Source organism: Lethenteron reissneri, chromosome 43 (genome assembly GCF_015708825.2).
Source record: "Lethenteron reissneri isolate LAM-NWPU_2019-01 chromosome 43, ASM1570882v1, whole genome shotgun sequence".
Classification (NCBI taxonomy): domain Eukaryota; kingdom Metazoa; phylum Chordata; class Hyperoartia; order Petromyzontiformes; family Petromyzontidae; genus Lethenteron; species Lethenteron reissneri.
In genome coordinates this window covers 6,738,149-6,752,360 of record NC_083821.1, presented here as the reverse complement: position 1 = coordinate 6,752,360, position 14,212 = coordinate 6,738,149, and the positions used below count along the sequence as shown (strand labels likewise).

Sequence of the window (14,212 nt, the reverse complement as noted above, 5' to 3'; positions counted from 1 at the left end):
ACGATAATGATGACAATGATAGCGATGATGATGATGACGATGATGATGATGACGATGATGATGATGATGACGATAATGATGATGATGATGACGATAATGATGATGACGATAATGATGACAATGATAGCGATGATGATGATGACGATGATGACGACGATGATGACGATGATGACGATGATGATGACGACGATGATGACGATAATGCTGACGACGATGATGATGACGATGATGATGACGATGATGATGATGATGACGACGATGATGAGTGAGCGCCAGGGTTGGGCATGGACGTCCCCTTGCACCGTTCGGCTTCTGTCCCAGATCTATTCTCGACAAGCCCGCATTGGCAAGGCGAGCCGTTGCAACGTCTGATTGAAGGCGAGCCGCACCGCTCCGTGAATGGATGGATCGACTTGCCGGACTGTCAACGGATGGACCCGGAGAACAAGAAGGAAGCGTGAGTTTGGATCTTCGCGCTATTAAACAAGCAGCGATCAAACTCCTATTATGAAAGTTTTATCGACGAATGCGTTGGGAGTTTTCATGTTCGCCAGTTGTGAAAACGAAAACTCGACGTGCGTTCGACCCCTGCGCGTTTGCCAATCAACAGGACTGTGCCGTCCGCCGTTAGCTATTTTACACGCGAGTTGAGCATATCGATGTCGGCATTTGCGACCGCTGGTTTCAAAAACACCACCGGCATCACCAAGCAAGACGCCGCGCTGCAGCAATAACCACACAACGCGTCGCGAGTAAGAGCGGGCAGATTTTGCCTCGGTTCTTGCTTCCGCGCGAGAGCGCACGCAAAGCGGGTAGCGGACTGCATCCAAATTTAAAATCGTCGGGTCGATCGTGAACCACTTGTCCCTTGCATATTCTTGGGTTTTTTCTTGGGTTTTATTTCCACTTGTCCTTTGTATTTTCTTATATTCTTGGGTTCTTTCTTGGGTTTTTTTCCACTTGTCCTTTGCATATTCTTGGGTTTTTTCTTGGGTTTTTTCTTGGGTTGTTTTCCACTTGTCCTTTGCTCATACGAGGCGGCCGCAAACATGACCCAACAAACTCCAACCAAATTCCCCACCCGCCCACCCACCCGCCCAGCCACCCGCCCAGCCACAATCACCAACCAGCATCCACCTCTCCACCCAGACACGTGGGCGGCACAGCAGCGCAGCAGCTGCGCTTCAATGACCCTTCACGACATTCGAAAAGAATCCTTAATTATGAACGCACGCATCAATCACGTTGTCTTTCTACTGGACGTCAAAGGCAAGTAGAGGCTATCGGAGGGTCCGAGGATTCACTCGAGTTGTGTTCTCTGTCTCTCTCGGTCTCTCTCTCCGAGTTGTCTCTGCGTGTTTCACAGCGGCCACGTCTAATTGTATTTTTTTTGCCCGTGCCTGGTTTTTGTTGTTGTTGTTGGGCACTTGTAGTTCCAACGATGGAGGGCCGCGCGTGATGAACCCGCGGGCGCTCGCTCCCTCGTGTTGCTGAGCTGGCCTCGACGACCGCTCATGGCTTTTGTAAGGACGAGATGGGCTCTCATCTTCTTGCTTCTGTACCTGAGCTGGCGCGAAGGTAAGACTGCCCTACCTCGGCATCGTCCGTGCGAGTGTCAGCGACAAAGAGCGTTGCGCATGCTTAAGCCGATTCTCATCCGTGAATTGAAGTGGACTTATTTGATGCAGCGGACAATCACGTTAGTTTCGCTTACAACGGGTTTTCTTCCCACTTAACTTATCAATATTTGGGGCACTACTTTCTCAAGACTCACTACGACAAATTCCAAGGTGACAAAGTCATCACGGCCAAAGTTGGTGATGCGTCCGCACCTCTCGCTATCGCTTCCTTCCTCCTGCTAGATCCTGTAGTCGACCACGAGTAAGTGTTTTCACACTTTGTTGATTCGCCCCTGATCTAACTTTCCCATATACAATCGTCATTTTCTTTCCACCCCCCAAATCACAATTTCCGTTGCATTTCTTCCCTATCTCTTTTCTATTCTTGTTTCTATTTCCACTATTCTCCTATTTCTCTATCTCTCCTTAGATCACAGCTGAAGACTGCTCTGCTTTACGATCGCTTTATGGCGGTCGCTTGGAATTGTAGAGCCGTGGTTTTGGTTCCTTATGTTGTTGATGTGTCAATGAAAATGTTTAAAAAGGTAACAACCAACCCTTCAAGGACCGCTCTTACAGTCTCACTACTACCATCTATCTTCAGGTCTTCCTCTTCACTGTAGGTCTACCCATTGCATTAGGTCTTCCTCTTGGCTGTAGGTCTACCCCTTGGCATAAGGGTTTCCTCTTGGCTGCAGGTCTACTCACTGGCATTAGGTCTTCCTCTTGGCTGCAGGTCTACCCACTGGCATTAGGTCTTCCTCTTGGCTGTAGGTCTACCCACTGGCATTAGGTCTTCCTCTTGGCTGTAGGTCTACTCACTGGCATTAGGTCTTCCTCTTGGCTGCAGGTCTACTCACTGGCATTATGTCTTCCTCTTGGCTGTAGGTCTACTCACTGGCATTAGGTCTTCCTCTTGGCTGCAGGTCTACCCCTGGCATTAGGTCTTCCTCTTGGCTGTAGGTCTACCCACTGGCATTAGGTCTTCCTCTTGGCTGTAGGTCTACTCACTGGCATTAGGTCTTTCTCTTGACTGTAGGTCTACCCACTGGCATTAAGTCTTCCTCTTGGCTGTAGGTCTACTCACTGGCATTAGGTCTTCCTCTTGGCTGTAGGTCTACTCACTGGCATTAGGTCTTCCTCTTGGCTGTAGGTCTACTCACTGGCATTAGGTCTTCCTCTTGGCGGTAGGTCTACCCACTGGCATTAAGTCTTCCTCTTGGCTGTAGGTCTACTCACTGGCATTAGGTCTTCCTCTTGGCTGTAGGTCTACTCACTGGCATTAGGTCTTCCTCTTGGCTGTAGGTCTACCCACTGGCATTAGGTCTTCCTCTTGGCTGTAGGTCTACCCACTGGCATTAGGTCTTCCTCTTGGCTGTAGGTCTACTCACTGGCATTAGGTCTTCCTCTTGGCTGTAGGTCTACCCACTGGCATTAGGTCTTCCTCTTGGCTGTAGGTCTACCCACTGGCATTAGGTCTTCCTCTTGGCTGTAGGTCTACCCACTGGCATTAGGTCTTCCTCTTGGCTGCAGGTCTACCCCCTGGCATTAGGTCTTCCTCTTGGCTGTAGGTCTACCCACTGGCATTAGGTCTTCCTCTTGGCTGTAGGTCTACCCACTGGCATTAGGTCTTCCTCTTGGCTGTAGGTCTACTCACTGGCATTAGGTCTTCCTCTTGGCTGTAGGTCTACCCACTGGCATTAGGTCTTCCTCTTGGCTGTAGGTCTACCCACTGGCATTAGGTCTTCCTCTTGGCTGCAGGTCTACCCCCTGGCATTAGGTCTTCCTCTTGGCTGTAGGTCTACCCACTGGCATTAGGTCTTCCTCTTGGCTGTAGGTCTACCCACTGGCATTAGGTCTTCCTCTTGGCTGTAGGTCTACTCACTGGCATTAGGTCTTCCTCTTGGCTGTAGGTCTACCCACTGGCATTAGGTCTTCCTCTTGGCTGTAGGTCTACCCACTGGCATTAGGTCTTCCTCTTGGCTGTAGGTCTACCCACTGGCATTAGGTCTTCCTCTTGGCTGTAGGTCTACTCACTGGCATTAGGTCTTCCTCTTGGCTGTAGGTCTACTCACTGGCATTAGGTCTTCATCTTGGCTGTAGGTCTACTCACTGGCATTAGGTCTTCCTCTTGGCTGTAGGTCCACCCCTGGCATTATTCTTCCTCTTGGCTGTAGGTCTACTCACTGGCATTAGGTCTTCCTCTTGGCTGTAGGTCTACTCCCTGGCATTAGGACTTCCTCTTGGCTGTAGGTCTACCCACTGGCATTAGGTCTTCCTCTTGGCTTCAGACATTCCCCTTGGTCTCTGACATCTGGGCCAGGCTCCAGTGCCTACCACAGTATGTGTCTCTCCAACATCTTGTATATGTCCCACCCATTGCCACCTTTACATTTTTCTTCCAAACATGCAAGTCGCTTACCCTATACCCTTCAGTTTCGCATTGAACAGTATTTGGACAGTTTTGTTTCAAAAACAGAATGGTAATAATTTTAATGCCTGACTAATAAGGTGCGAAACTTTGCTACGATATTACATTCAGCAATACCTCGATATACGAAGTAGATGTGTTACTGGAGCTTCGTTCGTATATTGAAACTTCCACTATTGAATAACTTATCACATTGGTACTCATGAGCATGCGCTCATAGCCTTCGGAAATCACTATGTCATGCTATAAACACTTCACAACTTGCCATCCATATTGTAAACAAAAGACAATTCATATTGAAAATAACATTAAATTTATACCCTACATCATTCAAATAAAATACAGACATGAATTAAATAAACATCGTGATGCGCAACCCTCAACAATCCATACCTTATTGCAATTCTATTCTCATTTATATCTTACCACGGACAGAAACATTTGCAATTTATTCGTTCGTGTCAGTGAAATGTTTTTATTGCTTAACTTAATTGTTAGCTTTCTGTTCAAAAGTAATAACATCCAGAGTTCAATTTGACCCGAAACTTCTCTTTGTATCGAATACATGCGCAACATCGAGGGCATCGCTGCGTGATGTAACAGCAGCAGCGGTCCAGTCGGTCAACATGCGTGGGGCCAAGGGTTCTAGATTTGAAGCTTTCGTGACTGCAAGGATTCATACTCTTAGTTTTTTCGGTAAAGTCACGTAGGTAAAAAAAGTCACGTAGGTAAAAAATGAAATAAAAATTTATAAAAATAATAATAAATCACGACGTTTCGGAAGCAACACATGTCTCCGTCATCAGGTGGGACCGTCACAGCCAGATTTGCTGTATCAAGTGAGGCTGTATCACTGTGTTGCTGTATCACTTGATGCAGCAAATTTAGCTGTGACGGTCCCACCTGATGACGGAGACTTGTGTTGCCTCCGAAACGTCGTGATTTTTAATTATTTTATTTTGATTAATTTTAATTTCATTTTTACCTACGTGACTTTACCGAAAAAACTATGAGCATGCCAAGAGTTATGTTTACGTGGCCTGCCAGGGGTGCGGGAAAGGCACCGAGAGAGAGAGAGGGGAGAGAGAGGGGAGCGTGGCCAGGCAGGCTGCAACGCGGTCGGCACTGAAGTTAGACGAATCCGCAGACGTTGAGCCGCCGACTTTATTGACTTCACCGGAAGAACTCAACGTCGGCGTTCGTCTGCCACGTGCGTTTAATTCCCCCCCGCACACAGCCTCGCGTCACCCGATTCTGTCGCATGCGGTGTAATTAAAGAATGGATTTTATTAGTCGGACACGTCAATTCCAACTGACGTGTTGCCAATGGCGCCCTTAGCCTCGGCGTCGGCGGCGGATTTTAAAGCGCCCGAGGCAATATCACTCGTGACAGATTTTTATTGGGGAGTCGAGTGAGGGGTTGACGCCGCTTTCCGCGCCCGCTTGAAGTGAGATGCCGTCGCTCTTGCGCGTTCGGACCGTGCGCGCGTTTGGACGGCATCTCGCGTTGTCGGATGAGCGGGAAGCGCACTGCGCCACGAAGCCGGCGACCCGATTCTTAAACTTCCCCGCGTCGCTGACGGATAACTTCGCTGGGCGCGCGCCTCCCGATAGGTCTGCTCAGCCCTAAACGAGCACCACATGGTGCCGTGTGACAACATCGGCGCTGGGGGAGACAAAGGCAGCCGGAGGTGGTACTGGCCAACCCACCACCCCCTCGTGTGCTACGTTGGTCTTGATGAGTGCTCACGAACAGCACTTGCCCCAACAGTGTGTTAAAAGCTATACGGGGAATCTTTGTCTTTTGCACGCACGCTGAAGTGTACCGCGTGGCGCACTGCGCTACAAACTCGGTGGCCCCGCGTTTGACTCCCTCTCACGGCAAACATCAGTGGTTATTATCTGAACCGGTCCAGGGCCTGTCCTAGGTCGACTCAGGCTTAAATTATTACCTGGCGCTGCGCATAAGCATCAGTACAAGTCCGCAGCGACGGTCATCGTGACTTGAACTGCGTCGTTTGGCTCCGTGGCAGAGAAATTGAGCCAGGATTGGAGATTTGCAACTTTGATTCCCGCTCAGGGGGTTGAATCCGAGCAATATTGTGGTCGTCTCTCAGCATGAGCTATGTATTTTTGCCTATTGCCAAAACATACGTTGCAGCCTAGGAGAACTCTGTTAGTGCGCTGCGCTGCGAACCTGGCGACCCGAGTTCGATTCCCGCTCACGGCCAACACCGGTGACGATTATCTGAACTGCTTCTGGGCCTCCCCTAGGTCGACTCAGCCTCAAATGAGTACCTGGTGCGGTGTGTAAACATCGCCACCGGAGAGACAAAGTCAGTCGGGCGTGGTGCTGGCCACCCCCACCCCTTTCGTGTTCCGTGCCTGCCTTTTATCAGCGCTCGCTAACAGCACTCGCCCCAAAAGTCGGTTAAGGCTATACGGGCGATCTTTGTCTTTGAGACGGGATTTGTACAACTTTATTGACCCCCGGGGGGCACGCATTCGGGACGCGGGGCGGGGGAGCCGCATCGGGCGACCGCTCCCGGAGGTAAGCGTCCGATTGTCTGCCCCGGATTGTTAGATTTAATTGCAGCCCGTAATCTTTGGCGGAGCGCGAATGCCACTCTCTGCACCCGGCGTCAAAGCGCTTCGCTTTCCACACCGCCACTGGCGAAGTAAACTACGTTATCAGCTCAGGGGGTTGCGGAAATCACTCCGGTGGAGCCCCAATATTTTATGTGCGCAATTTGCGGAAGCCAAACCCGTTACTGCTCTAAATTAATTTCAATAAAACGTGGAGCGCAAATGACAGCATTTTCATCAACAAAAGTAAAATTAAACCGCGTTTTAAATATTTTTTGTTCTTTCTTACACCGTTGTTGAAAACACATCTCAGGATGGTTGTCAAGGGTGGCCCCCCCAACTCGGAGCTTTGGCGACCAAGGGGTTGGGGGGGGGGGCAAGGCACCCCCTGCCTCCAATGAATGGTCTCTGCATCGCCGCGCTTCTGCGGCCGTCTGGAACGCTCTCCCTTCCGACATTAGAAAGCCACTTGGTGCTCTGCACCTTCAAATCTAGATTGAAAAGAATTTCTTTAGAACTGCATTTCGTGTTTAGTTGGTTGCCCTTCCCCCTGCGCCTCCGATTAACACGTTTTGGCTACGTACAGTGCAAAAGAAGTTCAACATACATACGTAGGGCCGAAAGGGATGGCAAAGGCTGGCGAGCATGATTTTATTTTCATGGAATTTCTCTTCTATCCTCGCGTACGGCGGCAATGTTCACGGCAATGTTCACGGTAATATGTCCACGGGCTCAATGCCAATGTCGAGTTCTGTTGGCCACGAGAAGAATGGAGGAGAGAGTTCGTGTAATTTTGCTATTCCCCCGTTGAATGAGAGCACAGACTGCGATAATCTACTACTGCAGTAGTTTGAGTTGCATGGCCACAGTCTCACTGCAGCTTAAACGCACGATCTTATCAAGGGCCGCACCGCCCAAAGCAAGGAGTTTGACCTTCACTTCGTCCGCCTCGCTTTTGTGTGTCCGTCGGGACGCGCGTCTGCAACCAGCGAGCCCCCAGCCATGCGGCGGCGTTCTGACCGAGCGGCGGGGAGAGGTGGCCAGCCCCGGCTACCCGCAGCCCGGCTACCCGAACCGCGTGCGGTGCACGTGGGAGATCCGCGCGGGAGGCCGCGACACCGTGCGTATCCGCATGCGCTCCATGCGCATCGAGGATGACCCCACCTGCCGCTGGGACTTCTTGGAGGTAGGGGAGCCCGGCGCGCGGTCGGTGCCGCTCGACGCATTTTGGATCGGTTCGTTTCGGTTCGTACGGAGGTGGGGGCGGGGGGGCGTGGGGGCCTGTGGTTAGCGGCGACTTTATACGTTAGTTGAACACGTAGGCTTTCGCGACCAATATTATTCATAATCAACGTTTTTGGGTTTAGATCGCGTTATTTATAAATGTGTCGTAACCCTCCACCACCCGACACGGCCAATCAGTAAAAAAGTGTCACGTTGACAAAAGACAAATAGTTCACTGCTTTAGCCCACCGGTGTGTTGAAGCGTGAAACCACAACATTTACAATTTTTGAGTACGACGTTTCGCTGGTAATTGCATCCAGCATCATCGGGCAATTCGCCAGAATGGTGAGGCTCTGCTCTGTCTCCCGTTCTTATATAGAGCAGCAGCAGGGTGACGTCATCATTAACTCATTAACTCATCAAGTGCAAAGATTTGAGGGGGGGGGTTATTGTAATTATATACTAGATTAGTAATCAGGCTATTGTTACGATGCGAGTTGTAGATTAGTAATCATATACGTTGATGTCGAGGCCGGGATGAACCTCTGCTGGGAGGGCTGCGGGAGCGATGCTTGTGAACGCGAGACATTCGGGAGGATGCGTCGTTATTGCGCGGTTTGGCTTTGATGTTCGCGGCCGCAATCCTGAAGGTGGGCTGCTCCTCGTAATGATGGGTGGCCCACAGCACCTGGTCGAGTGAAGGATTCAACAATTCGAATCTATTTAAGACACGTAGGCTTTCCAGACCAATATCATCCATAACTATTACCGTTGGTACGGCTATTTTAATTCGCGCAATAGACAGGAAGGACAAGTTCAAAGGGCTCGCATAATGCATAATGTACGTTGCCTCAGTAATCTCCACCGAAACAGGTGGACTTCTCCACAAATCTGGCTGTTGCCTGATGAAGCTGGTTGTAATTACTGGCGAAACGTCGTACTCAGATTGTAAATGTTGTGGCTTGGCTCTCCAGCACACCGGTGTGCTGTACTAGTGACGAATTGGCCACGTTCTGTTTACGTGACAACCCTTACTAGTTGGCTGTGTCGGGTGGTGGCGGGTTTTAACGACACATTTATATATTTACGCGATTTCACCGAAAAAAACCTCTATAATTTCTTAATTCTAATCATCACTGTATGTATCACGTAGATTTTTGTTGTTGTGGATTTGCACAAGTTGTCCGGATTGGGTTTCCTGTCACCGCCTGCAGCCACGACGTACCGCGATGTTCGAAATAGTCGCTTGTTAAAATCAATTTCTTAAAACAGTTTTTTTTATTGACGATATTTTATTCACCAGGTTAAGCTCACTTAGCTATTCGCTCTTTTTCAGAGGTGACCTCTGCGTGCTTGATAGCTCATGTCAGTGGTTTATATCATCACACGTGGGGATCTACAGTAGCATGTGAAGGCACGTATCTTATTGTGACGGGGGCGGGGGGGGACCGCAGGAACCGAGAGACAAATCCATGCAAAGACCACGGAGAGAGAGAGAGAGCGAACACGCAAACTTCAAACACACAACAGGCATCGTCAGGGTCGGGATCGAACTCACGCCCTCCTGCATACCAGGCGAGGGAATTAACATCTCCTTGACACCGCGATGGGCCATTGTAACCTTGAATCGTCACAATTCGGTGCAGAAGGATTGGGGGGGGGGGGGAGAATAATGGTGGTGGAACGCATTGCACAGGTTTGGGGTGCATCTTGGCAGAGGTTCTTATAATTCGGGGCATACGGTAGAAATCAGTGCAAGGGTGTTCCAAGAAGTACAGAGACACAATATATTTTCCAATTTGTTTGCATCAACATGACACGCAATTATGTTCCGCAGTCACCCTCTGTCACATCATCGCACTCCTCGTCCTAGCAGCCCGCAAGCTTGCCGATTTCGATTTAAAGCTTTCGTGACTGCAGGGATTCATCTTCTTGGTTCTTTCGGTAAAGTCACGTAGAAGGGAAGTAATAAAATTATAAAAATAAAACATAATAAAATAATAAAATAAAATAATATAATAAAATAATTCTCGCTATGTTTTATTTTTATTCTTTTATTACTTCCCTTCTACGTGACTTTACCGAAAGAACCAAGAAGAAGCTTGCCAATTCCGCCGGTGCGGAAGCGTTTGGGTTTGCCTTCGTGCCTTGGCTGCACCACCACTCACACTGCTTTCACGGCCTCGGCAATGTCAAACCCGTCCTGAACATTCGGCTTTTTTTGTTTGTTCACAAAACAGATGGAAGTTTGAATGGGCAATATCTGGGTTGTGTTCCCTTTGATGCGGAACTTCCCAGCCGAGATTTCACGGAAATGTCACCGTGCGTGTGCCGAGTGTGGGCGTGCATACACGTGTGGACACAGAGAGCGCGCGGGAAGTCGCATTACTCTGCAGCTGCATGCACATTTACTACGCAGCAGAACAGGGAATGGCAAATGCGGTGCAGCAGTAACATCCTCCCATCAATGAAAAATGAAGAACGGTCCGTCGTGTGGCTGCTATGGTCACTAGAGCCTGGTCCAGCATTGCCGATTTGTGGGCAATATCCATTAAGCTGCTAAAATGTCCACGTGAAAAGCCACTTTGTTCAGCTATCATTTATGGCCAGGTCGCATCTGCGCAAAAAAAGTTAATACCACAGTAGGTTTTATCTGGTAAGGTAGAAAAAATAGTTTAGTTTTATTTGCATATTTTTTCACGTTACTTGTTTATCTTTCCTGATTTTTGCATTCCTATGGTGTTTTTGGTATTGTTTTTATAACGTTCTGACCCGCTGGACATCTGTGAAAAAGAGCTTTATAGCTCATCGGATTCCTCCAGTATAAATAAATATTCAGATTCTGATGTATGTTGAACTTCTCTCGCACCGTACGTAGCGAACTGTGCTAATTGGAGGTGCGGGGGAAGGACAACAAACTAAACACAAAACGCAGTTCTGGCGTGGATGTGGCTTTGACGATCACGATAACAAAAAACACTATCGCCCGCCTGCTCATCTGCCCTGTGTGGAAAAACAACCTCGCGCGTAAAACTCTTAAAAGACTTTTCAACAATTTTTTTCTTTTACCAGCTCACGGCCACTGAGCTGTATATATCTTTTTAAGAAGCGACCTGGCAACAAATGATTGCTCACCAAAGTGGCTTATCACGTAATTTAAAGCAGCAAAATAATTATAATTGTTTTTTTTATCAAAATGCTCTAAACGCGTGATGTCGATCGTAAATGTGTCGGGCCAAAACCAGAGGACCCGGAGGAAAAAATCCACGGGGAGAGAGAGAGAGAGAAGATTTCTTAATAACCTCAGCGTGTGAACCCTGACCCCCGCCCCCCTGAACACCCCCCCCCACACACCCCTCAACCCACCTACGACCTCTGACCCCCTCAACCTCCCCACGACCCCCGCCCCCCTCAACCCCCCCACGACCCCCGCCCCCCTGAACTCCCCCATGACCCCCACCCCCTCAACCCCCCCACGACCCCTGACCCCCTGAACCCCCCCACGACCCCTGACGCCCTCAACCCCCCCACGACCCCCCCCTGAACCCCCCACGACCCCCGCCCCCCTGAACCGTCCCCACGACCCCTGACGCCCTCAACCCCCCCACGACCCCCCCCCCCCTGAACCCCCCACGACCCCCGCCGCCCTCAACCCCCCACGACCCCTGACCCCCCTCAACCCCACCACGACCCCCGCCCCCCTGAACCCCCCCACGACCCCTGACCCCCCTCAATTCCCCCACGACCCCCGCCCCCCTCAACCCCCCCACGACCCCCGCCCCCCTCAACCCCCCCCCACGACCCCCGCCCCCCTCAACCCCCCCACGACCCCCGCCCCCCTGAACCCCCCCACGCCCCGCCCCCCCCCCACAGGTGCGCTTCACGGGTCGCGAGCCGACGCGGCTGTGCGGCAGTGACATGTCGCGCGTGCCCAACGGCGGCGTGATGCAGGGCCGCGGGGAGACCGTCATCTACCTGCAGAGCGACGACTCGGTCAACGACGCCGGCTTCCTGCTCAACTACGAAGGCACGCTCGTTCCTTGCGGAGTGTGTTTGTATCGAGCGCTTTGCGGTTCGGGGAGGGTGGTGGTTGGGGGAGGGGGCAGGGGAACGGTCGGCCGCCCTGGTTAATACCGTGGGTGTTTTAGGCACGGGAATAGAATGCGTGTGTGTGTATGGATGTGTGTATGCGCCGTCTTGCTTCACGGTGGATGTTAATGGTCCCCCCCCCCCCCCGTGGCGTTATTCGATAGAGAGTTGGCCACACGTGCGCTGGCGTCACGGTCCATATTTGGCAAATTTGAAAATGTACAGTACCAACAAATTACTGAGCTGGGTAAAACCCCATAGTTACATTATGCGCGACTATCAAACTATATCCGCCTGTGAAGCATAGCATTTTCGTGGTAACATAAATAAGCAGACAATACGTCTCCTTCCCATAGATGTCCCTCCTCGTTAAAAATAAATGCCGACTTACACATCAGTCGCAGTGCCTTCTGGGCGTGCAACATTTCAGCGGCATTGGCTCAACGCAAGCAAACTCCCGAAACGGGGCATTCGACATTCAGTGTCTCATCAGCAGTCAGCCTTTACTTGAACAGATGCTGGCAAACCGCCCGATTTCAATAGGAAAGGAACCCATTATAATTGTCTTGCGTTGGAGGAATAATGCAATGTGCTACATTATTATAATTATTGGTTCTTTCGGTAAAGTCACGTAGAAGGGAAACAAAAAATTATATACATATAAAACAATAAAATAATATAAATATAAAACAATAAAATAATACAAATATAAACCAATAAAAAAATAAAAATATGAAACAATAAAATAATAAAAATATAAAACAATAAAATTCTCACGACGTTTCGACTGCAACACAAGCAATCATCATCAGGTGTGTTTACCTTCTACGTGACTTTACCGAAAGAACCAAGAATACGAATCCCTGCAGTCACGCAAACTTTAAATCAAAATGTACATTATTATTACCAGCGAAACGTCGTACTCAAATTGTAAATGTTGTGGCTTCAACACACCGGTGGGCTAAAGCAGTGAACTATTTGTCTTTTGTCAACGTGACACTTTTTTACTGATTGGCCGTGTCGGGTGGTGAAGGGTTACGACACATTTATAAATAACGCGATCTAAACCCAAAAACGTTGATTATGAATTATTATTATTGTTGGGATGCCGACCGCATTGATGTTAACTGCCACAATCTGCGGCTGCCCGTGTGTGTGAGACGCTAAACGGTAGAGGCGCAGGCCTGCAATTGCTCGCTCACGGCACTGCTGGTGGTAGGGCCTCCACTAAGAGGGCGCTCCGGAGTGCCCCTTCTAAGAGTGTGTTTTTGGCCTACTCGTCCACACTGGCCAGACGACGCACCCAACCACGCACGACCTGGAAGGTCTAAACGAGGTCTCAACTCGTCCACAGTTTGCGTGGCTATGTACGTGTGTGTGTGCGTGTGTGTACGTGTGTGTGCATGTGTGTACGTGCGTGTGCATGTGTGTACGTGTGTGTGCATGTGTGTACGTGTGTGTGCGTGTGTGTACGTGCGTGTGCATGTGTGTACGTGTGTGTGCATGTGTGTACGTGTGTGTGCATGTGTGTACGTGCGTGTGCATGTGTGTACGTGCGTGTGCATGTGTGTACGTGTGTGTGCATGTGTGTACGTGTGTGTGCGTGTGTGTACGTGCGTGTGCATGTGTGTACGTGCGTGTGCATGTGTGTACGTGCGTGTGCATGTGTGTACGTGCGTGTGCATGTGTGTACGTGTGTGTGCATGTGTGTACGTGTGTGTGCGTGTGTGTACGTGCGTGTGATGGGAGCGGTAGTGTAGCGGTTAGCGCACTGCGCTATGAACCTGGTGACCCGTGTTCAATTCCCGCTCACGGCCAACACCAGTGACGATTATCTGAACCGGTCCTGGACCTTCCCTAGGTCGACTCAGCCTGAAATTAGTACCTGGTGCGGTGTATAAACATCGCCACTGGGGTAGGAGACAAAGGCGGTCGGGCGTGGTGCTGGCCACCCACCCCCTCGTGTACCGTTCTGGCCTTCATAGGTGCTCGCTAACAGCACTTGCCCCTACAGTTTGTTAAGGCTATACGGGGGATCTTTGTGTGTGTGCATGTGTGTGCGTGTGTGTGTGTGCGTGTGTGTGTGTGTGCGTGTGTGTGTTGAACTTATTTTGCACCGTACGTAGCCGACCACGCTATTCGGAGGTGCGGGAATCAAATGCTGCCACACAGTACGAGTCCAGAAGGTCAATAAAGCAATGTACTCACATTATTTTATTTTTCTTAGGTTCTTTCGGTAAATTCACGTAGAAAGAGAAAATA

The 14,212-nt window shown here is 50.0% G+C and overlaps 1 protein-coding gene across 3 annotated transcripts in view; it reads left to right on the top strand.

The window, feature by feature from the left end:
- Positions 1-1,357: 1,357 nt before the first annotated feature.
- LOC133353350 (protein delta homolog 2-like) overlaps positions 1,358-14,212 on the top strand; it is a 53,660-nt gene continuing 40,805 nt past the window's right edge. For all 3 annotated transcript variants that reach the window (XM_061569525.1, XM_061569524.1, XM_061569523.1), the window contains exons 1-3: positions 1,358-1,578; positions 7,626-7,822; positions 11,735-11,888. In XM_061569525.1, coding sequence (XP_061425509.1) covers positions 1,515-1,578; positions 7,626-7,822; positions 11,735-11,888 — 415 coding nt within the window. In that variant the 5' untranslated portion in view covers positions 1,358-1,514. The remainder of the gene's footprint in view (positions 1,579-7,625; positions 7,823-11,734; positions 11,889-14,212) is intronic.